The sequence below is a fragment of the Drosophila novamexicana genome, unplaced genomic scaffold, assembly GCF_003285875.2.
Source record: "Drosophila novamexicana strain 15010-1031.04,08,12 unplaced genomic scaffold, DnovRS2.1 tig00000462-arrow-pilon, whole genome shotgun sequence".
Classification (NCBI taxonomy): Eukaryota; Metazoa; Arthropoda; class Insecta; order Diptera; family Drosophilidae; genus Drosophila; species Drosophila novamexicana.
Genome location: NW_020824806.1, coordinates 2,018,848 through 2,044,203, shown reverse-complemented (window position 1 = coordinate 2,044,203; position 25,356 = coordinate 2,018,848). Strand labels below are relative to the sequence as shown.

The following is a 25,356-nucleotide window of genomic DNA, read 5'->3' as shown; positions in this document are numbered from 1 at the left end:
TGGTTCCGGTTTCTCAATGAAAATGAACGCAAAAAAATAGTAGAAAATTATTTTCTTGTCCTACCGCTGTCGCTGCCTGCTGCCCTGTCGTTTCACAAAGACATAAAGCCATGAAAAGGGTGCACTAAGTCCGCCACCCGACAGCCGTTAAAGCCAACCCAGACGACTCGCACAACAGTCTAGAAATTCTATATGTGTACGAATAGGCATGGGCATCCGGCAACACCCAATTACACGCATTCCCAAGCAGCCCGGCCAGGCCAGCCGGAACACATCGAGAATTTTACGCATAATCCAAGGCTTACATTTGCACAGTGGCTCGAAATAATATATTATTAAAGTTAATTTTTTATTAAAGAGATTTTGTATAAAACTACGAGAAAAACTTAATGTTTTAGAAGTCTTTGCCGCATCTATCTACTTTTGGAATCTACTTTTTTTTTCTAACATAGTTTTGTTGATTATATATTTATTTTATTATATAATTATTTATTTTTTTTAATTTTTCTTATATTTTAAACCAAATTTTTAATGAATCTTTTTTTTTTGTAATTGAAAGAATTGTATGATGCTTATTTTCCCATAATATTCTTTCCAAACGAAAATCGTTTAAAAAGTATTTTAATATATGCGGGTCGTTTAATTTTATTTTATATGCACACATTTTTTTTGTATCTTTTAAATTTTTGTAGGACAAATTGATGCTTAATTGTGGTTATTTATATTTATTGATTGATTGCTTTATGCTAGCATATCATCAAGATAAATAATTAATTTTAACGGGTTTATGTGTTATCTTTAATGTGTTTTTTGGGCCTTTTATATTGCTTGGAACAGTTTAACCAGCCTGTATTTGTATGTCAATTATTTTGTATATTTCCTTGTCAATTGCTTTTCAATTCAAAACAGAACAAGTGGACAATTTATTTGTATATATATAATTATATATATAATTATATATAATTTTTGATTGCAATTTAAAAATGTTTGTAGGCCCAATGTGTCTCGTGTCGACTGCCCGTCTGAACGACGCATCAGTTGGGAGACCTTTTCTTTTTTTTAGCACACTCTGTGGCACACATAGTTAGGCCTAATGTGCGGGTCCCGGGTCCCGGGTCCCGGATCCCATGCCGTATCGGGTCCGGAGTTTCATGCGGCTGTCAGTTAATATTGACATATCAGTTTGTATTTATTTGATTGTTTCTGACAACTTATTGATTGCAAAAAGGGATATCTGGGCGCATCGGGGCGCACGATGTAGCAGAACTACACAATGCCCATATTACATTATAATAATGATTATGTTAATTCTCCTATGGTTGATCCCCGAACGCCTTTGTGTGTCGCACGACCAGGATCATTTTCTCATTGCCATTCTTATTTGGTTGCCTTTTATTTGCTGTGGTTTCGTTTTGTCAGCGCTGCTGATGTTGCTGTTGTTGCTGCTTTTGTTGTTGACAGTTTTGAAGATAATTTGTAAACGGATATCGGAAAATAAGCTTATCGAGCGGACCGGGTATGTGCCCCAATGAGTTTTGTGCGGCTTATATTGATTTATTAGTTTGCCGCCGTTGGCACTGTCTGCGTGAAGAGGATACATTGGCCATTTTTAATAGCAGCAGTCACATTCTGATGTGGCAGTGTGCCGTGCCTGGTGGCGTATACTTGATGTGCCTTTGATTAAGTGTTGCCCAATGCCTACAAATGAGCTGTCAATTAATGGCTGTCGTCAGATTTTGCGCTTCCGCTTCCAATTCTCTTTTTATTTAAATGCCTGTTGATTTTCAATTTTGTTGCAGAAGAAAAAACAATGCGGATGGCATGGCTTTTATTAAGCTTTTTACGTTCTTGGCCTTCTACTGGGCCATGGGGTCACTTGTGCCACAGCGTTCAGATGATTAGCATAATTGGTTTTTCCAGCTTGCGCTTGTAGCTGGCTTTGCTCAGCGTAGTCGTATTCGAAAATTGTCTAATTAAACGTTGTCTTTACGCGTAGCAGCTGGCAACAGGCCATAGAAACTTGAAATACACTTAATTTGCGCTTTAAAAGGGTATATTTATATTGTTGTCAGTGTTTGAAGTGAATTTCATGTAAATATTTGACTAGACAATAGCAAACAAGAACAGGATGCAGTAAATGATTACACTCGGTAGCTACTAAGCTTGAACTGTGTGTGTGTGTGTGTGTAACAAACACTTAAGCCCAGCCAAGCACGTGCACAGCTCACGGAATACGTGCACAGCTGAAATGCATTCTTGCAGCTTAAACAGAAAAACATGACACACACGCACAGCACGTGCGCGTCATTTAAAAATTGTGACAGCTAATACGCATACGCTGCCACACACAATCACACACACACACACACTTGCTCCCTCTATTGTTGTTTGTGTGTGTGTGTGTGTGTGTGTGCGTTGTTGTCGAGTGCATTAAGTTTGCTTTGCTGGTGCTAGTGCGTATTTTGGCTATGAGCACAACAACACATGAGTGTGTGTATGTGGCAAATGCCAGACCCTTTCACTCCTCAACACACGCACGCAGTTTGTAAACAACTCGCCTGGTTGGATTTGTTGCCGCATTACGTATACGCCATGCACGCACCTATTTGCCAATGTGCGGCAAACTACTTCACACGACAGTCAGGCAGGCGAGTGTGCGGCCTCAACTAATGCACATAATCAGCTTCACTTTTGCAGTTTTCACCTCGATGACATTGTTGGTAAGCCATCTAAATATGCGGTCACATGCCCAAAATTGATCCCAAAATTGTGCACAGGCAGAATCGAGGCTATGCAAATGCCAAATTTAGTAGTTGTGCTACGTTGAGTTCGTCTACATTTTAAATAGCCTAATAAACTGTAGGTCCGACAATTTGTATAACAGGTGTACATAAAATGGATGGAAGTGGGAGGAAAATAATGTTCGGGAACTGCTTGTCAGCAGGCAGGGGGATGGATGCTTAGCTGACCTGCGGAATAAATTAGTATTAAAATTGTTTTTTGGCCATTTTCCTTTTTGCTTTTCCTGCTGTTCCCCCACCGTGAAGAAAGTCTATACATCGAGTATAGTCCAACGTGTTCTTGGTTGATTTTTATCTGAAGCTAAGAAGACGCTGAGGGTAACTGCTAGTCGAGCACTGTCAACTGCATTACTCCTATTTGTTCAATTAACACAGAACAGAACAATCTTGAATAGAAAATATTAATTTTCGTTTTTCATGTGTGCATTGAATAGCAAAGCAATTTGCAATTATTACTTGAGTTCACTACACAAAAAATAGAAAACCCGACTGAATGGAGAAAGTCTTTTGCTGTTGTTGATTGTTGGCCTTTTGGCCTTCTTATTGTTTTTTGTCTTCATCAATTGGAAATAGCTGCACTTGGCAGTTGTGGCTGGATCAAAAGGCCAATGCGCTGGCAAGGACACGAGCTGTCTTTGTTGTTATCGTTGCTGTCGTCGCTGCAATGTTGCGTGTAATTGGCTGCTGACAGACATTGACATTGTGGCCATTGTATACATTGTCAAATGGCAAGTTGTTACAGTTTGAAGCAAAGTTGGCACCCTAAGCATAACCGGCAGGTGGACTTTAGTTGGAATGGTTACATGAGTGCGTTGACATGCAATATGAGTTGCACTAGGAATGTAAACGACATCCTTTGAGATTGGAGCGAATCTTCACTTCAGAGTTGGGCAAACAGGGAAAACAACACACCCACCCACACACACACACACATATGACTGGCATAAATCTAGCATGAGAACGAGCAGACTCATGTAGCAGTTAAGTACTTGCATATAGGTATGGGCGCCGGCATTGGCATCGCCAAGTCATAATCATGTATATTCAGACGTTGCAGCTCGACAGCTCGCCGGCTAACAAGCCACTGTCGATCATCCACAAGCCCCTGGCCAACAGTCGATGCACGTTGTACACACTCAAAAGGCGTGCTTATTGCAATATTTGATACATCCGGTTCCGTTTGCCTCATTATGCTTTGGCAGTCTTTGCATATATACATAACATATAAATATATATTTACAATGTCTGAATGTGTGTTCTACATATTACTGCAAATGTCAAATAAATACAACGCTCGGTTTATTTGAATACCAGCCCTGCAACCATAACCCTGTTCCGCTTCCCTGGCGTAATATTGTAAATTTGTTGCAAACAGCGCACGCTAAGCGAAACTTAAATGAAATCCAATAAAATTATTGCCCCAGCAAGAATGCCTGAGCAGACCACGCGCCCGGGACATCGCCCAAGCTCACTGGCGGCATGTCCTTTCTCTGCGCTCACAGCGGGCGCTTAATGTGATTTGTGCTTTATACTTATTTGAGTTCCAGTTCCAGTTTGAGGTTGAGTTTGAGGTGGTCGGTCGCTTGAGACGGTCTGGTTGGGGTTCTGGTCTCTGTTTGTTTTTCTTGCTCCTAACTAATGCGCATTTTGCTGGCCCTTCGAAGTGCCAAATAATTTTTAATATTATTAAGTTAATGTTGCTTGCCAACAATGGCCCATTGTTGTCCGCCTGCATTTATCATGGTATATAGCACAGCATAATACATAAATTAAATCAATTAGCAAACTTTGCTCGCCGCCGTCCCGACTTCAAGTTGGCCACGTTGGCCCGTTACAGTCAGTTGCTTCCAGGACGTAAACAAATTAATTTTGCGGCTAGTCTCACAATTAATGGAATACTGATAGCCATACCATTATTAACACGACCCAGTTGGCAAGTTCAACTTAAGCCTGCACTGGTGGCGAGCACCAACCTTTTTATAACCCTATATACATGGGGTGTTATGAATTAGTCTAGAAAAATTCAACGTACTCTAATGGGCGTATTCTATTAAATTAGTTATTCACATAGCATATATTCTTGATTGGCTTGTGAAACTATGGCCATATAGAGTGCTTTTCTATACATCCCAATTATTGTATTATTTTATTTTATTTTATATTATTTTATTTAGTTATAAACTATTTTTTTTTTGTTGAATAGCACTCTCGATCCCTCATTGTTCGCTTGCCTAACTGATTGGGTTACTTGGAAGTTTATATATTTTATTTGAAAATTTAATAGAGCTGACAGTATCAGACGAATTACAAATATAAAATTTATTATACCCAGACTAAAAACTAGTTTTGGGCTCCTATAAGAAATGTTCAAAATTATAAGCTATCTTTTCTTTAAAACTTAAGTTAAATAATAATTTTATTTAAAGATTCTTTACTTTTGATTGTCAAGTCTGATTTTGCCTATGAGTGTATCGTTGAAATTAAAGGTTTCTAAACGAAATATAATTTATAATAAAATAATTATAATTATTTCTTGTTTCAAATCAAATACAAGAAATGATAAGAAAGAATACAATAAATTTTAAATGTAAATTAGTTTAGTTTTATATTTATACTTGACATTAGTTTAACAAAGTTGTAATGTCGTTAGCAAGAGAATTAGATGATCAGGTTTCGTATGTTTAAAAAACACAGCTGTAAGGGCATTTGAACTTCGGCAGCTCTCAGTGCACTTTTCATTCAACTTAGTTGTTTATATATTTCCTTTTTCGCTAAGGTTCGACGCTGCGTTTTTAAGCTTCTGAAATAAATGAGCTTTGTTTTTGGCTGTGGCTGCTGCAACATAATGTGGGCGCATGGGGCAGTGCACCTAAATGAACTAAACGAACTTTTAACATTTCGACATTAATTTTGCTGCAGCCGTCCATTAGGCGGCCAAATTTATGTTGCAACTAATTGCAGGCAGTTACCGTGCTTCCGCTCTGCCAGCCAGCGACAGACAGTTGCCTTTTTTGATGCTTACAGGCGGTGTATTCGAGTGTGTGTGTGTGTGTGTGTGTGTGTGTGTGTGTGTAGTATGTGTGAAATTTATCGAGCGTGCAAAGTCATTGAGCATTAAATGGCGTATCTAGGCATGTGCGTGGGCGTTCGCCATGTCTGCTGCTCTTTATAATTGATTACTTTCATTTAATATTGTCTGCCACCCACCTGTGGCAAACTGAGCAGCTGTAACTGGAGCTGAAGCTGAAAGTGCTGCTGGGACACGGTGATAGGAACTGGCGCGGTTAATGAAATTTGGCACGCCTTGGCCGTGAAGTGACTGTAACTGTTATAATTACGGAATCCATTAGCAAAACTTGCACAAGCGTTAAATTTCATTTGTCAGTATTGCTGCAAAATGTTGTTCGACTCGTTGACAAGTCAGCTGCTGCTGCTGCTCGCTCTGCTGATGGCGACCATAGGTCCCCCACCAAGCGCTGGTACAAAAGAAAGTGCTCCACTCACTCGGCAGCAAAGACAGTACTACCAGTCGAGCTGTAAGTGCGCACAACGCCTCATCTGCTGATAATTGATGGCCGATTGGTTTCCTTACAGGGAAGCAGCGCATAAGATTTACCACTACACCGCAGCCTGGTTCTACGCCGGAACCAGAGGAGCTGCGTAAGGTTTATCCCTGCTACTGCTACAAGCCTCCGCAGCCAGGGGAACCCACAACCGAGGGCTATGAAAAGTACATGACTGAGAGCAAAGATATATTTATATTAAATAAATAAATACAAAGCTTATTGGCAAAGTAGCTCACAACGTTAAGCACAACCCAAAGTTAACTTTTATAATCGCGCTAAAAGTTTTTTTTTTGTTTTTTAACCGAACTGCTTTAGGTTAGTTTTCAAAGATCTGAGTAAAAATGCAATTCTTGTCCTTATCCGGTCTTATTTTCATGTAAGAAAAAAGTGATTGTCCAGTAAATCATGGAATCAACTGCCAGATATGTCTACGGCTTTACCGAATTTGAATAATAAATGATAGTTTAAACGACTATTATTTTAATTATCGTAATTAGTGTGGTCACGCACCATCATGACTATAATTACGAGTATTTAATTATACAGGCAATTTCAAAGACTATTATAGAATGATTATGAAATCGGGACACCAGCAAATGGCTCAATCAGCAGCAGAACGTCGAAGAAGGACTACGTCATGCTCATCAACAGCTTAAGTTTCTTCAGGAGTCACTGGACTGTCTGGAAAATAATTGGAGTTACCTACAAAAAGGTGAAATGGACACAGCTTTACATCGTCTATAGTCTCCTATCGAACCTTATAGTAACCGTTTGGTATCCATTGCATTTGGGCATAATGCTGTTTAGAAACAAAAACTTTTCGGATGATATCTTAAACCTCACGACATTCGCGACCTGCTTGGCCTGTTCACTAAAGACCGCTTTATACGCCTATAACTTTGAAAAGGTCGAGCAAATGGAACAACTGCTAAAGCTACTGGACTTGCGGATCAAGAGTGCGCCAGAGAAAGCCATCTACAGCCAGTTGAGAACACAGCTGAGAAACATTCTCTATGTTGTTATTGGCATCTATCTGCCAATTGGTGTTTTTGCCGAATTTTCATTCATTTTTAAGGCGGAGCCTGCTCTCATGTATCCGGCCTGGTTTCCCTTTGATTACGTCAACTCGACGCGCAACTTCTACATCGCCCACGTATATCAGATTATGGGAATTGGCTTTCAAATACTGCAGAACTATGCGAACGACTGCTTTCCCGCCGTAATGTTGTGCCTGATCTCAGCTCACATAAAGATGCTCTACGTGCGCTTCGAGCAGGTGGGAGAGGATGATGCTAAGGATGCTGAGGATCAGCTGGAGGCATGCATAACCGATCACAAGCGTTTGCTAGAGTAGGTAACCTCTCGAAAGCATCCTCTGCAGTATTTTATTGACTTTGCTCGTTTGCAGACTGTTTCGCACCATTGAGTCCTTCATGTCGCTGCCCATGCTGATTCAGTTCGCGGTGACTGGGCTGAATATATGTACTAGCATTGCGGGGTTGCTCTTTTTTGTTACTGAGCCCATGAGTATAACATATTTCTTATTTTATGCCTTGGCTATTCCGCTGCAAATCTTTCCCATCTGCTACTATGGCAAAGACAATGAGCTTTGGTTTGGAAAGCTGCACTATTCGGCATTCAGCTGCAATTGGACAGCGCAGCATCGTAGTTTTAAGAAGAAGCTGATGATGTTTGTGGAGCGCTCATTGAAAAAGAGCACTGCAATGGCGGGTGGCATGCTACGCATTCACGTGGACACATTTTTCTCAACTCTCAAGTTTGCCTACTCCCTGTTCACGATCATAATACGCATGCGAAAGTAATTGGTACAATAAAAGTCCGGAAAAATGTTCATTTATCTATCATATGTTTATATATATATATCTGTATGTGGGGACATCTGTATATGAGGGTTTTTGCTTCGCTGGATAACAACAAAAAAAATGTAGTTTTAGTAATCGCCTTAATGGATTGAAGTTTCAGTGTTATAATAAGTTTTATGTTAACTATATAGTTGTGTTGGCAATCTAATATCTGTTCGAATTCTAGCTATATAATTTTTATATTTTTAAGTTTTTCTCTCTTCTATATGTCTTTCTTTTTCATACTCTGATTCTAACCTCTTATTTCTCTTGCTTTCAGTGATGGATATTATAGCTAACTTCCTCTTTTTACAAATGATAATACGATAACCGTGCATGCGTATGTGTATTTTTGGGTAAGTACTTCTTTACTTACATGTTTAATAATAAATCGACCTGCAATGCAGACATGGGCATAATAAACGCAAACCGATAAATACAAAGGTTTTGAATTGTTTGACATTATCATAAAGCGCTTGAAAAATTGAAAAAAAGTTATTTGAACGAATATTAAGCTTAACCACTTTACTTCTGTATTAGATTCCTAATAATATTCTGATAACATCTAAATTCGTTCCTGGAAAACTACAGAAAATACTTAGATTAGAACCACAGGACGCTGACTAAAAAACAGATTGTCCGCTGGAATTTGTTGTTGTCCGTTGCCAAGCAATAATTACAAATTATGCATGAAACGATGTGGAAGTGCGTACAGCGACGACGACTGGCTAATTGTGCAGAGGCAGAGCTCTGCCCAACCCCGACATACTTCGCTTCACCTCACCCAAATCCCTAACCGCCCACGCCCGGCATGTTCGCAATTTAGTCATAAACAAGAGAATAGCTTTCAGCTGTCATTATGTTGATGGGGATGCAACATTGAGGCACTCTGTTTGATGTTGTAGCTAACTGTTCATTGGGGCTATACGATTTCAGTCAACCAGGCTGTAAATTGTGCACAAGTTGTTGCTATACCCTGTTTAAATTGCGAATGGGTAGCATAGGGTTTTGGTTTGGTGCGCTTGTTTACAAAAGGAAAATGAAGGAAGATCTTAAACAGAAGCAATATCCGGGATCAAGTTTATTTCACAAAATCTATTCAAATCGCGTTTTGGTTTCGATTTTGTGTATGTATGTGTACAAATTTGTACATGTAGGTTCTCAGATTGTATACACAGATCCAAAATATTCAAATTTCGGATATCCAACCCACTGCACATTAAACTGGAATGTATTTTAGGTGGTATATAATCAGTGTAGGGTATCGCCTAGTCGATTATTCCCGTCCAGAACACTTGTACACATTTTTATTTGTAGCTTCAGTTGTTTTAGTTTTTGTTGTTGCCCATCCAATAGCCTTGTTTATGGTAAAAGCCGCGTGCTTAGTTCCATTAAGGGTTTTTGGGCTCGCAAATATTTCGAATAAAGCAACTGACACTTACAGCTGATTTAACAAATTTAATGAAAGGAACACATCTTTTTGTATTGTCTGCTCACACCACGTCGCAGTCTCCTGTCAGCCAAGTGAATTAATTAGATATGCTCAAAGTGCACTCTTCATTCCCAGAGAGGCCCCTTAAAAAAAACGAAATGTTTCAAATTTATTGATTTGGCCAACCGTCTCGGGCCAACATCAATGAAATTTTCATTAAATTGTGTAACTTCCTTGAGTCCTCCTCAATTCTGACTTTTCCCACAGTTTGCCAACTTTTGCTATAACATTCAATTGAGAAAGTTTTCCCAAAGAGAACTATGCTCAAAAAGAAAATAAAGCGAACAAAAAAATTACAAAATTTTGTTAAAAGTAGAATGTTGGTGTGGGCAGCGCGTCATAAAGTTTCAGAAGTATGTATAGTGTCCATGTTAACGTATTCCGTTTGCCGGTGCGTGATTGAAATTTTTCCAACTGTCCGCCAAAGTTCCTGCCACTCCGGATGCTGCACGTTCAGCATAGGAAGCAAGATCTGTGGCACTCATTGTTATTGCTACCAATGGGTCACTTCTCAGCTACACTGAGACTGCTTAGCTGCTTAACAGCTCAGCTCTGGCAAGGAAAGGACATTACATTTCATATTTTGTCATTCGTGGCGGCAACTGTAGCTGACAGCGGAAAAATGCTGCCCGCCAAAACAATAAGAGCGAAAACAATGTCTTGAAGAACTGAGCAATGGCAACTTTCAGACCATTTAATTTTTATATGCATCCAGAGAATCGGGAGACGTCTTTGCTTTCACAAATAATATATATATATATAAATATACTAAATAAGTACTCATGCGTTAAGCCAAGCTTAGCTTCCTGTTTAAATGTTTCTCTCTCTCACTTTGAATAGGATGAAAAATGTCGGCATTTATAAGTTTGGCTGTGCTGTTAATATATAAGATTAATCTTATCAGAGGCCGACTTCTTTATCATATGATGACTGCTTTATCATCTATGGAAAAGATTTCGTTATTATTAATCAACGTTTTTTTTTCAAGATATCCTCAGCAACTAGCATATCTACAGACTGTCTAAAATTGTCCTACTGTTTTGTTATGGTTCTTATAGGAACAATCGCTGGGAAATAAATAATTTGTATAAACGTCCTGAAGGGTATTTAATCTTCGTTCTACTGCAGATAGCCATTCCTTCTTGTTTCTGCATCCTTTTTGTGTAAATTATTTATAAAATGGGCAACACCCACACACATTCATCCACATTCAGCCCACTTTGGCCATCATTTCCCTTGAGATCTACTTTCCGATTTGTGTATTGCAATTGTTTTTGACTTTTCTGCTGTTACTTACTTGAAGTGATAGCTGCCATTCTCATAGCCAAAGAATGGCACCGTGTACGTTAGCATCCAAATGTTGCCACCGCCGCAGTCGTAATATGGCTTTGACCATCTGCCATCCTCGTACTTCACGGCCAGCGTATCGTCCTCGACGCGTTCTTCGGTTCGGTTCGAGTACAGGTGGAAGGCTGCAAGGTAAAAAAAAAAAGCAAAAAGGTAACTTATAAAAGAATTGTTTGACTGAAATAATCGATAGACATGCCAAATTCTGATCAACTATGCATCAACTAGACACGAGCTTAGGGTAATGCGATTATGCAAGGGCACCGGTAACATTTCTGTCCAAACGCTAAGCGCTTTGTCCTGCTGAATAAGCTAATATAATAAGTGCAGCTCAAGTTGAGAATCCCTGACTGGGCTACTAGATTTGACATTTTTTACACGAATTGTTGAATAAAGGATTCACTTCTTAAATGCCATTTAAGCTTCTCGTAAATAGAAGAGCATTCAACAATTTTTTTCGAAATCTGCCAATAACTTGTTAGTTAATATTATAATTTTTGATCATCCAATTCCTTAGTGCTTGTCAATAGAGGAAACAATACAATGTTCGACATTTATTAGATTTGACTTGTACTCGTATTTTTCCTTAAAGTTCGTAAAATGTGAATCTATAATATAATTTTATTTATGCTAAATAGCATACCTTAAGAATTCAAAAGCTATTTCCTTCGTCAACTTTATTTTATTTTCTCCAGCTAAATAGCATACCTGAAGAATTCAATAGCTATTTCCTTCGTCAGCTTTATTTTATTTTCTCCAAGTTAATTTCTGCTAGTTTTCAGTTTTCCTAGAAGCCCATTCAATTGGCAATGTCAAAGCAAAAATCCACAAAATAACAATATATTTGCTGTTGAAAGGCTTTTCTGTAAGCGGTAAGAATATTCTGGTTGTCATAGCTAAAAATTCTCGGAAAACATAATTTTATTCCAAGCGACAAGTCAAGTTGGTTGTTGATCAACTAGACACTGCCAACCGATGGCCATTCTTGGAACTTGCCCCATTTATTATCAATAGTGCAGCTTTAAATTTATAATAATTAATTTTCAGTGTGAATCGACGAACGCTGGTGTTGATTTAATAATATCAACAGCATTCCTTATTCATTATATTGACCCAAACTTAGTGCAGAGGAATAATAATATTTTCAATTGAAACATTTACGTTCAATTAATTCTTAATATGAGCCATGCAAACAGCCAGTCGCGAGAATCGAGCAGCTGCCCAGCTTGTTTCACCTGGTACTTGTATAAAAGCCGCCTGCTGGTATTAGCTGCAAAACAAAAGTGTTTGGCTATTGCAATGGCCCCGACATTCAAGTTAATAAAACCAGCGCCGCTCACGGAGCGGATCGCCTCTCGGGATGGCTGCATCTACATGTATAGAGGCATGTGGGTAATTGGCTGGTTGCCACCAAAGGCGGGCAAGGGTCGGTATGTGTATCTCATCTGGACATTTGTGACCTACTTCTTTGGAGTGTTCTATCTGCCTGTCGCGTTCGTCATTAGCTATGTGAGGGAGTTCAGCAATTTTGAGCCCGGCGAGTTTTTCACCTCATTGCAGCTGGCCGTTAATGTGTACGGTGCATCGGCCAAGTCGCTTGTCACGTGCAGTTACCTACGACGTCTGAGCCAAACAAGAATCTTGCTGGACAGACTGGATGAGCGTTTGCTGAACGACGACGATCGCAAGAAGATTCACACTGTAGTGGCGCGCTGCAATTACGCCTTTCTGATCTATACTTTCATCTATTGCGGCTTTGCGGGCTCCACGTTCCTGTCGATGGTGCTTAGCGGTACTTCGCCCTGGGCCATATATATTCCATTTTTGGACTGGCGTGATGGCCCGCTCAGCTTATGGATGCACTCGATCCTTGAGTATTTCACCATGTCTTTTGCCGTGCTGCAAGCTCAATTGTCCGACACGTATCCGCTAATGTTCACGCTCATCTTTCGCGCTCATTTGGAAGTGCTTAAGGATCACATACGCAATTTGCGCATGAATCCAACCAGGACCGAGAGGGAGAACTATGAGGACCTTATCGATTGCATAATGGATCACAAACTAGTTCTCAGGTGAGACTGTCAATTGTGAAGGTTGCGTGTTTGAGCAATGTGACAAATAAAATCTGATCTGCTAGATGCTGCAACCAGCTACGTCCAATTATATATGGCACGATATTTGTGCAGTTTCTGCTCATAGGCCTGGTATTGGGCTTGACCCTGATCAACTTATTCTTCTTCTCAAACTTCTGGCAAGGTTTCGGTTCCGTTTTGTTTGTCCTTACCATTCTGCTAGAGACGTTTCCCTTCTGCTATACCTGCAATTTACTGATAGATGACAGCGAGGACTTGGCCAACACAATTTTCCAATCCAATTGGATCGATGCGGAGCCGCGCTATAAAACAACCATGATTAACTTCATGCACCACGTACAACAACCAATCATTTTTATAGCCGGCGGCATCTTTCCCATCTCAATGAACAGCAATATAAGTGTGAGTACTTCTGAGATATTATAAAGGTCACAAAATCTACAAAGGTCCTGCGAATCTCATTTTTCCAGGTGGCCAAATTTGCATTCAGCATTATTACCATAGTGCGGCAAATGAATCTCGCCGATCAGTTTCAGTAAAAAGGTTTCACTGTGCATTAGGGTTTATCCCATTTTATATTTTAACGTAAATTATCATCTTTATTTATTGCACCCTTAAACGAGTCTGGCGCGTGCCAAGTGCTCGTCTGCAATTGCCCCTCATACAGACGCCCCCCAGTAAAAAATGTAACACACACACACACACATGTATGCATACCCGCTTGGGTCGGCATTGTTTCGTGGCTGGCATTTGCATAGAATTTGTATATGTTATAGTTTATCTCGTAAGATTTAGCTGATTTAGTTGTGCTTTGCAATTGCGAGGCCCAAAATGGTAATGGAAATGAAAAGCCGCAAGCGAACGGAACTCAAATCCCAGCGGGAGCCGGGCAAAAATTTGCAAATTGTGTTAACAGACGGAAATTACAAGAAGAAGAAAAACAACCACAATCCACGAGTCCATGCTACCAATGTCATGAAAATAATCAGTGCACATAAAAAGAGCAGACAGAGTAAAGACGGCCATGGAGTGATGCTTCCTTTGGAAAGCGAAGCTTTCGCAGGAAATACGCACATACGTATTACTGTTTACATATTGTATGTGATTTTTATTTAAATTTTATGTTAAACAAGTGACGGGTAGACAGGAAAATATCATATCTATATATATGCATATATGCATGTATGTTTATCCACTCAGAAAACAAACAGCACGAAATCGGCTTTATTATTTGATCTTAAGCAATTTATATAAAAAAATATCTGCAAAGTAAAGCATGTTTTAAAAATCAAATAAACCATTGCTTAAATGCAGAAAATATATTTTATAAAAAGGCATATACAATTTTCTAAACGATATTTTTCAAGTTTATGTTTTCTTTATGTAAGAAACAATTTTAAAAATCTGTTCTCTGACATTGGAAAAGCTTACGTTTATTGGCAAATTTGTTTATTTTTTTTTTTAATAATGGAACAATTCTTTTTTTTAAGTGCATGCATATGCATTAAAACATGTAACGTAACAACTGAACCAGCCACGTTGACGGCAGCAGCAACAACAATGGCCAATTCGGCGTTCGAGAAAAATGCAAATATTATGACAAAGTTTTGCGGTTTTTCACACACATACACACCGACGCACATCAAATAAATGCAGCTGCTTTAAAAATGCATTTGCAGTCTATATTAAAAAAAAAGAATGAATATGTAACATAAGATATATGTCGTCATATGTCTGTCAAATGCTTGCAAGGCTATCATTTCAAATATTAAAGTTGTCTTAAAATGAGTTAGTTATTTTTTAATCTTTAGCATTATGCTTTCTTATTTAATTGCAATTCACAATTTTTTACGCCATCAATGCATGCGGAATACCAAATGTAAATGGCATAATTTGTGCGCATTAATTATTTTGTAGGCTATAAACAGCATTAACAAGCAATTCGTGTGCAACATTATGAAAATTATACAAAGAGAACAACAAAACTGATGTTTCGAATTTATTCATTGCTCCATTAATATATTATATTTCAATTTTGCATTGTGCTGGTTCTAATCAAGGGACGCGCGCTCTGCTAGTTGTATTCAAATTCAAATTGATTGCAATTGTTATAAATGATTTGCAATTGGCCATTTGCTGGTTACAAAATGTTGACGCTGGCACCGTAATTATGGCACATTAAGTGCATTGGCTTGGAATTGATTTTCATTTTTTTATAGTTACAATTAATTGATACGCGTCTCTTATTTATTTTTGATAAAATCAACTCTGGCAATAATTACGCAATTTAGCGCTGATTGCTGTCTAGCATGCCGAAAAATAAAATAAATTATGTAATGGCAAAAATGAAATCAAAGAAACGATTGCGAGTTTTTTTATACCCTGAACCCATTAAAATTGGGTATAAGGGTATATTGTATTTGTGCAAAATCCAAATGTATGTAACAGGCAGAAGAAAGCACCTCCGACCCCATAAAGTATATAAATTCTTGATCAGCACCAATAGCCGAGTCGATCTAGCCATGTCCGTCTGTCTGTCCGTCCGTTCGTCCGTCCGTAGGTATGAACGCAAGGATCTCAGAACCTAGAGATTTGAAATTTTAGATGTAGGTGCTTCTAGTGCCTACGCAGATCGAGTTTGTTTCTGATAATCGATAACATAATCCGTTTCCAAGCAATCGATAAAAATCTATATCGATATCCTGTTTTTTTTGGGAAATTTTGGTAAATAATAAGAGCTAGAGTCACCAAACGTGACATATAGCTTCTAAAATAGAATATATATATGATATAGGATTTTTCTTCATGGTTTTCCCTCTAGATTAATCTGGCATTCAAATCTGAACATCGATTTTTAGTCGAAATTCATGTCCAAATCTTACCCCAAGATTCGTATATAGACATGGGTCAAAAATTACCACCCCCATAACTCGGTCAAATCTCATCCGATTTTCACGAAGTTTGGTTTTTTCTTCATGGTTTTCCTTCTAGATTAATCTGGCATCCAAATCTCGACACTGATTTGTTGGTCGAAATTCATGTCCAAATCTCACCTCAAGATTCGTATATAGACATGGGTCAAAAATTACCACCCCCATAACTCGGTCAAATCTCATCCGATTTTCACGAAGTTTGGGTGTTTCTTCATGGGTTTCCCTCTAGATTAATGTGGCATTCAAATCTTGACACCGATTTTTTGGTCGAAATTCATGTCCAAATCTTACCCCAAGATTCGTATATAGACATGGGTCAAAAATTACCACCCCCATATCTCGGCCAAATCTCATCCGATTTTCACAAAGTTTGGCTTTTTCTTCATGGTTTTCCCTCTAGATTAATGTGGCATTCAAATCTCGACACCGATTTTTTGGTCGAAATTCATGTCCAAATCTTACCTCAAGATTCGTATATAGACATGGGTCAAAAATTACCACCCCCATAACTCGGTCAAATCTCATCCGAATTTCACGAAGTTTGGCTTTTTCTTTATGGTTTTTACTTTAGATTAATCTGGCATTCAAATCTCGACACCGATTTTTTAGTCGAAATTCATGTCCAAATCTTACCCCAAGATTCGTATATAGACATGGGTCAAAAATTACCACCCCCATATCTCGGCCAAATCTCATCCGATTTTCACGAAGTTTGGCGTTTTCTTCATGGTTTTCCTTCTACATTAATCTGGCATCCAAATCTCGACACCGATTTTTTGGTCGAAATTCATGTCCAAATCTTACCCCAAGATTCGTATAAAGACATGGGTCAAAAATTACCACCCCCATAACTCGGTCAAATCTCATCCGATTTTCACGAAGTTTTGTTTTTTCTTCATGAGTTTCCCTCTTGATTAATGTGGCATTCAAATCTCGACACCGATTTTTTGGTCGAAATTCATGTCCAAATCTTACCCCAAGATTCGTATATAGACATGGGTCAAAAATTACCACCCCCATAACTCGGTCAAATCTCATCCGATTTTCACGAAGTTTGGTTTTTTCTTCATGGTTTTCCTTCTAGATTAATCTGGCATCCAAATCTCGACACTGATTTGTTGGTCGAAATTCATGTCCAAATCTCACCTCAAGATTCGTATATAGACATGGGTCAAAAATTACCACCCCCATAACTCGGTCAAATCTCATCCGATTTTCACGAAGTTTGGGTGTTTCTTCATGGGTTTCCCTCTAGATTAATGTGGCATTCAAATCTTGACACCGATTTTTTGGTCGAAATTCATGTCCAAATCTTACCCCAAGATTCGTATATAGACATGGGTCAAAAATTACCACCCCCATATCTCGGCCAAATCTCATCCGATTTTCACAAAGTTTGGCTTTTTCTTCATGGTTTTCCCTCTAGATTAATGTGGCATTCAAATCTCGACACCGATTTTTTGGTCGAAATTCATGTCCAAATCTTACCTCAAGATTCGTATATAGACATGGGTCAAAAATTACCACCCCCATAACTCGGTCAAATCTCATCCGAATTTCACGAAGTTTGGCTTTTTCTTCATGGTTTTCCTTCTACATTAATCTGGCATCCAAATCTCGACACCGATTTTTTGGTCGAAATTCATGTCCAAATCTTACCCCAAGATTCGTATATAGACATGGGTCAAAAATTACCACCCCCATAACTCGGTCAAATCTCATCCGATTTTCACGAAGTTTGGTTTTTTCTTCATGGTTTTCCTTCTAGATTAATCTGGCATCCAAATCTCGACACTGATTTGTTGGTCGAAATTCATGTCCAAATCTCACCTCAAGATTCGTATATAGACATGGGTCAAAAATTACCACCCCCATAACTCGGTCAAATCTCATCCGATTTTCACGAAGTTTGGGTGTTTCTTCATGGGTTTCCCTCTAGATTAATGTGGCATTCAAATCTTGACACCGATTTTTTGGTCGAAATTCATGTCCAAATCTTACCCCAAGATTCGTATATAGACATGGGTCAAAAATTACCACCCCCATATCTCGGCCAAATCTCATCCGATTTTCACAAAGTTTGGCTTTTTCTTCATGGTTTTCCCTCTAGATTAATGTGGCATTCAAATCTCGACACCGATTTTTTGGTCGAAATTCATGTCCAAATCTTACCTCAAGATTCGTATATAGACATGGGTCAAAAATTACCACCCCCATAACTCGGTCAAATCTCATCCGAATTTCACGAAGTTTGGCTTTTTCTTCATGGTTTTCCTTCTACATTAATCTGGCATCCAAATCTCGACACCGATTTTTTGGTCGAAATTCATGTCCAAATCTTACCCCAAGATTCGTATAAAGACATGGGTCAAAAATTACCACCCCCATAACTCGGTCAAATCTCATCCGATTTTCACGAAGTTTGGTTTTTTCTTCATGAGTTTCCCTCTTGATTAATGTGGCATTCAAATCTCGACACCGATTTTTTGGTCGAAATTCATGTCCAAATCTTACCTCAAGATTCGTATATAGACATGGGTCAAAAATTACCCCCATAACTCGGTCAAATCTCATCCGATTTTCACGAAGTTTGGTTTTTTCTTCATGGGTTTCCCTGTAGATTAATGTGGCATTCAAATCTCGACACCGATTTTTTGGTCGAAATTCATGTCCAAATCTTACCCCAAGATTCGTATAAAGACATGGGTCAAAGTTTACCACCCCCATATCTCGGTCAAATCTCATCCGATTTTCACGAAGTTTGGCGTTTCCTTCATGGTTTTCCTTCTACATTAATCTGGCATCCAAATCTCGACACCGATTTTTTGGTCGAAATTCATGTCCAAATCTTACCGTATAAAGACATGGGTCAAAAATTACCACCCCCATATCTCGGCCAAATCTCATCCGATTTTCACGAAGTTTGGCTTTTTCTTCATGGTTTTCCCTCTAGATTAATGTGGCATTCAAATCTCGACACCGATTTTTTGGTCGAAATTCATGTCCAAATCTTACCCCAAGATTCGTATATAGACATGGGTCAAAGTTTACCACCCCCATAACTCGGTCAAATCTCATCCGATTTTCACGAAGTTTGGCGTTTTCTTCATGGTTTTCCTTCTACATTAATTTAGCATCCAAATCTCGACACCGATTTTTTGGTCGAAATTCATGTCCAAATCTTACCTCAAGATTCGTATATAGACATGGGTCAAAAATTACCACCCCCATAACTCGGTCAAATCTCAACGTAATTTCACGAAGTTTGGCTTTTTCTTTATGGTTTTTACTTTAGATTAATCTGGCATTCAAATCTCGACACCGATTTTTTAGTCGAAATCATGTCCAAATCTTACCCCAAGATTCGTATATAGACATGGGTCAAAAATTACCACCCCCAAAACTCGGTCAAATCTTATCCGATTTTCACGAAGTTTGGGTTTTTCTTCATGGGTTTCCTTCTAGATTAATGTGGCATTCAAATCTTGACACCGATTTTTTGGTCGAAATTCATGTCCAAATCTTACCCCAAGATTCGTATATAGACATGGGTCAAAAATTACCACTCCCATATCTCGGCCAAATCTCATCCGATTTTCAAGAAGTTTGGTTTTTTCTTCATGGTTTTCCTTCTACATTAATCTGGCATCCAAATCTCGACACTGATTTTTTGGTCGAAATTCATGTCCAAATCTTACCTCAAGATTCGTATATAGACATGGGTCAAAAATTACCACCCCCATAACTCGGTCAAATCTCATCCGAATTTCACGAAGTTTGGCTTTTTCTTTATGGTTTTCCTTCTACATTAATCTGGCATCCAAATCTCGACACTGATTTTTTGGTCGAAATTCATGTCCAAATCTTACCTCAAGATTCGTATAAAGACATGGGTCAAAAATTACCACCCCCATATCTCGGCCAAATCTCATCCGATTTTCACGAAGCTTGGCTTTTTCTACATGGTTTTCCCTCTAGATTAATGTGGCATTCAAATCTCGACACTGATTTTTTGGTCGAAATTCATGTCCAAATCTTACCTCAAGATTCGTATATAGACATGGGTCAAAAATTACCACCCCCATAACTCGGTCAAATCTCATCCGAATTTCACGAAGTTTGGCTTTTTCTTTATGGTTTTCCTTCTACATTAATCTGGCATCCAAATCTCGACACTGATTTTTTGGTCGAAATTCATGTCCAAATCTTACCTCAAGATTCGTATAAAGACATGGGTCAAAGTTTACCACCCCCATAACTCGGTCAAATCTCATCCGATTTTCACGAAGTTTGGCGTTTTCTTCATGGTTTTCCTTCTACATTAATATGGCATCCAAGTCTCGACACCGATTTTTTGGTCGAAATTCATGTCCAAATCTTACCTCAAGATTCGTATATAGACATGGGTCAAAAATTACCACCCCCATAACTCGGTCAAATCTCATCCGATTTTCACAAAGTTTGGTTTTTTCTTCATGAGTTTCCCTCTTGATTAATGTGGCATTCAAATCCCGACACCGATTTTTTGGTCGGAATTCATGTCCAAATCTTACCCCAAGATTCGTATATAGACATGGGTCAAAAATTACCACCCCCATAACTCGGTCAAATCTCATCCGATTTTCACGAAGTTTGGTTTTTTCTTCATGGTTTTCCTTCTAGATTAATCTGGCATCCAAATCTCGACACTGATTTTTTGGTCGAAATTCATGTCCAAATCTTACCTCAAGATTCGTATATAGACATGGGTCAAAAATTACCACCCCCATAACTCGGTCAAATCTCATCCGATTTTCACGAAGTTTGGTTTTTTCTTCATGGGTTTCCATCTTGATTAATGTGGCATTCAAATCTCGACACCGATTTTTTGGTCGAAATTCATGTCCAAATCCTACCCCAAGATTCGTATATAGACATGGGTCAAAGTTTACCACCCCCATAACTCGGTCAAATCTCATCCGATTTTCACGAACTTTGGCTTTTTCTTTGTGGTTTTCCTTCTAGATTAATCTGGCATCCAAATCTCGACACCGATTTTTTGGTCGAAATTCATGTCCAAATCTTACCTCAAGATTCGTATATAGACATGGGTCAAAAATTACCACCCCCATAACTCGGTCAAATCTCATCCGATTTTCACGAAGTTTGGTTTTTTCTTCATGAGTTTCCCTCTTGATTAATGTGGCATTCAAATCTCGACACCGATTTTTTGGTCGAAATTCATGTCCAAATCTTACCCCAAGATTCGTATATAGACATGGGTCAAAAATTACCACCCCCATAACTCGGTCGAATCTCATCCGATTTTCACGAAGTTTGGGTTTTTCTTCATGGTTTTCCTTCTAGATTAATCTGGCATCCAAATCTCGACACTGATTTTTTGGTCGAAATTCATGTCCAAATCTTACCTCAAGATTCGTATATAGACATGGGTCAAAAATTACCCCCATAACTCGGTCAAATCTCATCCGATTTTCACGAAGTTTGGTTTTTTCTTCATGGGTTTCCCTGTAGATTAATGTGGCATTCAAATCTCGACACCGATTTTTTGGTCGAAATTCATGTCCAAATCTTACCCCAAGATTCGTATAAAGACATGGGTCAAAGTTTACCACCCCCATATCTCGGTCAAATCTCATCCGATTTTCACGAAGTTTGGCGTTTCCTTCATGGCTTTCCTTCTACATTAATCTGGCATCCAAATCTCGACACCGATTTTTTGGTCGAATTTCATGTCCAAATCTTACCCCAAGATTCGTATAAAGACATGGGTCAAAAATTACCACCCCCATATCTCGGCCAAATCTCATCCGATTTTCACGAAGTTTGGCTTTTTCTTCATGGTTTTCCCTCTAGATTAATGTGGCATTCAAATCTCGACACCGATTTTTTGGTCGAAATTCATGTCCAAATCTTACTCCAAGATTCGTATATAGACATGGGTCAAAGTTTACCACCCCCATAACTCGGTCAAATCTCATCCGATTTTCACGAAGTTTGGCGTTTTCTTCATGGTTTTCCTTCTACATTAATTTGGCATCCAAATCTCGACACCGATTTTTTGGTCGAAATTCATGTCCAAATCTTACCTCAAGATTCGTATATAGACATGGGTCAAAAATTACCACCCCCATAACTCGGTCAAATCTCAACGTAATTTCACGAAGTTTGGCTTTTTCTTTATGGTTTTTACTTTAGATTAATCTGGCATTCAAATCTCGACACCGATTTTTTAGTCGAAATCATGTCCAAATCTTACCCCAAGATTCGTATATAGACATGGGTCAAAAATTACCACCCCCAAAACTCGGTCAAATCTTATCCGATTTTCACGAAGTTTGGGTTTTTCTTCATGGGTTTCCTTCTAGATTAATGTGGCATTCAAATCTTGACACCGATTTTTTGGTCGAAATTCATGTCCAAATCTTACCCCAAGATTCGTATATAGACATGGGTCAAAAATTACCACTCCCATATCTCGGCCAAATCTCATCCGATTTTCAAGAAGTTTGGTTTTTTCTTCATGGTTTTCCTTCTACATTAATCTGGCATCCAAATCTCGACACTGATTTTTTGGTCGAAATTCATGTCCAAATCTTACCTCAAGATTCGTATATAGACATGGGTCAAAAATTACCACCCCCATAACTCGGTCAAATCTCATCCGAATTTCACGAAGTTTGGCTTTTTCTTTATGGTTTTCCTTCTACATTAATCTGGCATCCAAATCTCGACACTGATTTTTTGGTCGAAATTCATGTCCAAATCTTACCTCAAGATTCGTATAAAGACATGGGTCAAAAATTACCACCCCCATATCTCGGCCAAATCTCATCCGATTTTCACGAAGTTTGGCTTTTTCTACATGGTTTTCCCTCTAGATTAATGTGGCATTCAAATCTCGACACTGATTTTTTGGTCGAAATTCATGTCCAAATCTTACCTCAAGATTCGTATATAGACATGGGTCAAAAATTACCACCCCCATAACTCGGTCAAATCTCATCCGAATTTCACGAAGTTTGGCTTTTTCTTTATGGTTTTCCTTCTACATTAATCTGGCATCCAAATCTCGACACTGATTTTTTGGTCGAAATTCATGTCCAAATCTTACCTCAAGATTCGTATAAAGACATGGGTCAAAGTTTACCACCCCCATAACTCGGTCAAATCTCATCCGATTTTCACGAAGTTTGGCGTTTTCTTCATGGTTTTCCTTCTACATTAATATGGCATCCAAGTCTCGACACCGATTTTTTGGTCGAAATTCATGTCCAAATCTTACCTCAAGATTCGTATATAGACATGGGTCAAAAATTACCACCCCCATAACTCGGTCAAATCTCATCCGATTTTCACAAAGTTTGGTTTTTTCTTCATGAGTTTCCCTCTTGATTAATGTGGCATTCAAATCCCGACACCGATTTTTTGGTCGGAATTCATGTCCAAATCTTACCCCAAGATTCGTATATAGACATGGGTCAAAAATTACCACCCCCATAACTCGGTCAAATCTCATCCGAATTTCACGAAGTTTGGCTTTTTCTTTATGGTTTTCCTTCTACATTAATCTGGCATCCAAATCTCGACACTGATTTTTTGGTCGAAATTCATGTCCAAATCTTACCTCAAGATTCGTATAAAGACATGGGTCAAAGTTTACCACCCCCATAACTCGGTCAAATCTCATCCGATTTTCACGAAGTTTGGCGTTTTCTTCATGGTTTTCCTTCTACATTAATTTAGCATCCAAATCTCGACACCGATTTTTTGGTCGAAATTCATGTCCAAATCTTACCTCAAGATTCGTATATAGACATGGGTCAAAAATTACCACCCCCATAACTCGGTCAAATCTCAACGTAATTTCACGAAGTTTGGCTTTTTCTTTATGGTTTTTACTTTAGATTAATCTGGCATTCAAATCTCGACACCGATTTTTTAGTCGAAATCATGTCCAAATCTTACCCCAAGATTCGTATATAGACATGGGTCAAAAATTACCACCCCCAAAACTCGGTCAAATCTTATCCGATTTTCACGAAGTTTGGGTTTTTCTTCATGGGTTTCCTTCTAGATTAATGTGGCATTCAAATCTTGACACCGATTTTTTGGTCGAAATTCATGTCCAAATCTTACCCCAAGATTCGTATATAGACATGGGTCAAAAATTACCACTCCCATATCTCGGCCAAATCTCATCCGATTTTCAAGAAGTTTGGTTTTTTCTTCATGGTTTTCCTTCTACATTAATCTGGCATCCAAATCTCGACACTGATTTTTTGGTCGAAATTCATGTCCAAATCTTACCTCAAGATTCGTATATAGACATGGGTCAAAAATTACCACCCCCATAACTCGGTCAAATCTCATCCGAATTTCACGAAGTTTGGCTTTTTCTTTATGGTTTTCCTTCTACATTAATCTGGCATCCAAATCTCGACACTGATTTTTTGGTCGAAATTCATGTCCAAATCTTACCTCAAGATTCGTATAAAGACATGGGTCAAAAATTACCACCCCCATATCTCGGCCAAATCTCATCCGATTTTCACGAAGCTTGGCTTTTTCTACATGGTTTTCCCTCTAGATTAATGTGGCATTCAAATCTCGACACTGATTTTTTGGTCGAAATTCATGTCCAAATCTTACCTCAAGATTCGTATATAGACATGGGTCAAAAATTACCACCCCCATAACTCGGTCAAATCTCATCCGAATTTCACGAAGTTTGGCTTTTTCTTTATGGTTTTCCTTCTACATTAATCTGGCATCCAAATCTCGACACTGATTTTTTGGTCGAAATTCATGTCCAAATCTTACCTCAAGATTCGTATAAAGACATGGGTCAAAGTTTACCACCCCCATAACTCGGTCAAATCTCATCCGATTTTCACGAAGTTTGGCGTTTTCTTCATGGTTTTCCTTCTACATTAATATGGCATCCAAGTCTCGACACCGATTTTTTGGTCGAAATTCATGTCCAAATCTTACCTCAAGATTCGTATATAGACATGGGTCAAAAATTACCACCCCCATAACTCGGTCAAATCTCATCCGATTTTCACAAAGTTTGGTTTTTTCTTCATGAGTTTCCCTCTTGATTAATGTGGCATTCAAATCCCGACACCGATTTTTTGGTCGGAATTCATGTCCAAATCTTACCCCAAGATTCGTATATAGACATGGGTCAAAAATTACCACCCCCATAACTCGGTCAAATCTCATCCGATTTTCACGAAGTTTGGTTTTTTCTTCATGG

General features: G+C 38.6%; 5 protein-coding genes across 5 annotated transcripts in view; 4 read left to right on the top strand and 1 right to left on the bottom strand.

The window, feature by feature from the left end:
- The window catches only part of LOC115760947, a 132,467-nt gene that overhangs the window by 32,184 nt on the left and 74,927 nt on the right, over nucleotides 1-25,356 (top strand). The window contains exon 2 of the mRNA XM_030702529.1: nucleotides 8,510-8,585. The gene's annotated coding sequence lies outside the window, so the exon portion shown is untranslated. The remainder of the gene's footprint in view (nucleotides 1-8,509; nucleotides 8,586-25,356) is intronic.
- LOC115760699 overlaps nucleotides 1-25,356 on the bottom strand; it is a 62,396-nt gene that overhangs the window by 10,660 nt on the left and 26,380 nt on the right. The window contains exon 4 of the mRNA XM_030702164.1: nucleotides 11,019-11,193. Coding sequence (XP_030558024.1) covers nucleotides 11,019-11,193 — 175 coding nt within the window. The remainder of the gene's footprint in view (nucleotides 1-11,018; nucleotides 11,194-25,356) is intronic.
- LOC115760949 lies at nucleotides 6,193-6,623 on the top strand. Its single transcript, XM_030702534.1, has 2 exons — nucleotides 6,193-6,337; nucleotides 6,396-6,623. Exons 1-2 carry the CDS (start codon nucleotides 6,199-6,201, stop codon nucleotides 6,572-6,574), a joined length of 318 nt encoding a protein of 105 aa, XP_030558394.1. The 5' UTR covers nucleotides 6,193-6,198; the 3' UTR covers nucleotides 6,575-6,623.
- LOC115760655 (odorant receptor 59a-like) lies at nucleotides 7,005-8,195 on the top strand. Its single transcript, XM_030702122.1, has 2 exons — nucleotides 7,005-7,717; nucleotides 7,776-8,195. The coding sequence occupies exons 1-2, from the start codon at nucleotides 7,005-7,007 to the stop codon at nucleotides 8,188-8,190; spliced, it is 1,128 nt and encodes a 375-aa protein (XP_030557982.1). The 3' UTR covers nucleotides 8,191-8,195.
- Nucleotides 12,368-13,700, top strand: LOC115760654 (odorant receptor 59b). The gene is made up of 3 exons (XM_030702121.1): nucleotides 12,368-13,140; nucleotides 13,206-13,563; nucleotides 13,632-13,700. The coding sequence occupies exons 1-3, from the start codon at nucleotides 12,368-12,370 to the stop codon at nucleotides 13,698-13,700; spliced, it is 1,200 nt and encodes a 399-aa protein (XP_030557981.1).

Coding starts and splice junctions, on each gene's coding strand:
- LOC115760949 (XM_030702534.1), top strand. CDS start 6,199: ATGTTGTTCGACTCGTTGACAAGTCAGCTGCTGCTGCTGCTCGCTCTG. Junction 6,338..6,395: donor ACAGTACTACCAGTCGAGCT/GTAAGTGCGCAC, acceptor GTTTCCTTACAG/GGAAGCAGCGCATAAGATTT.
- LOC115760655 (XM_030702122.1), top strand. CDS start 7,005: ATGCTCATCAACAGCTTAAGTTTCTTCAGGAGTCACTGGACTGTCTGG. Junction 7,718..7,775: donor GATCACAAGCGTTTGCTAGA/GTAGGTAACCTC, acceptor GCTCGTTTGCAG/ACTGTTTCGCACCATTGAGT.
- LOC115760654 (XM_030702121.1), top strand. CDS start 12,368: ATGGCCCCGACATTCAAGTTAATAAAACCAGCGCCGCTCACGGAGCGG. Junction 13,141..13,205: donor GATCACAAACTAGTTCTCAG/GTGAGACTGTCA, acceptor CTGATCTGCTAG/ATGCTGCAACCAGCTACGTC. Junction 13,564..13,631: donor CAATGAACAGCAATATAAGT/GTGAGTACTTCT, acceptor TCATTTTTCCAG/GTGGCCAAATTTGCATTCAG.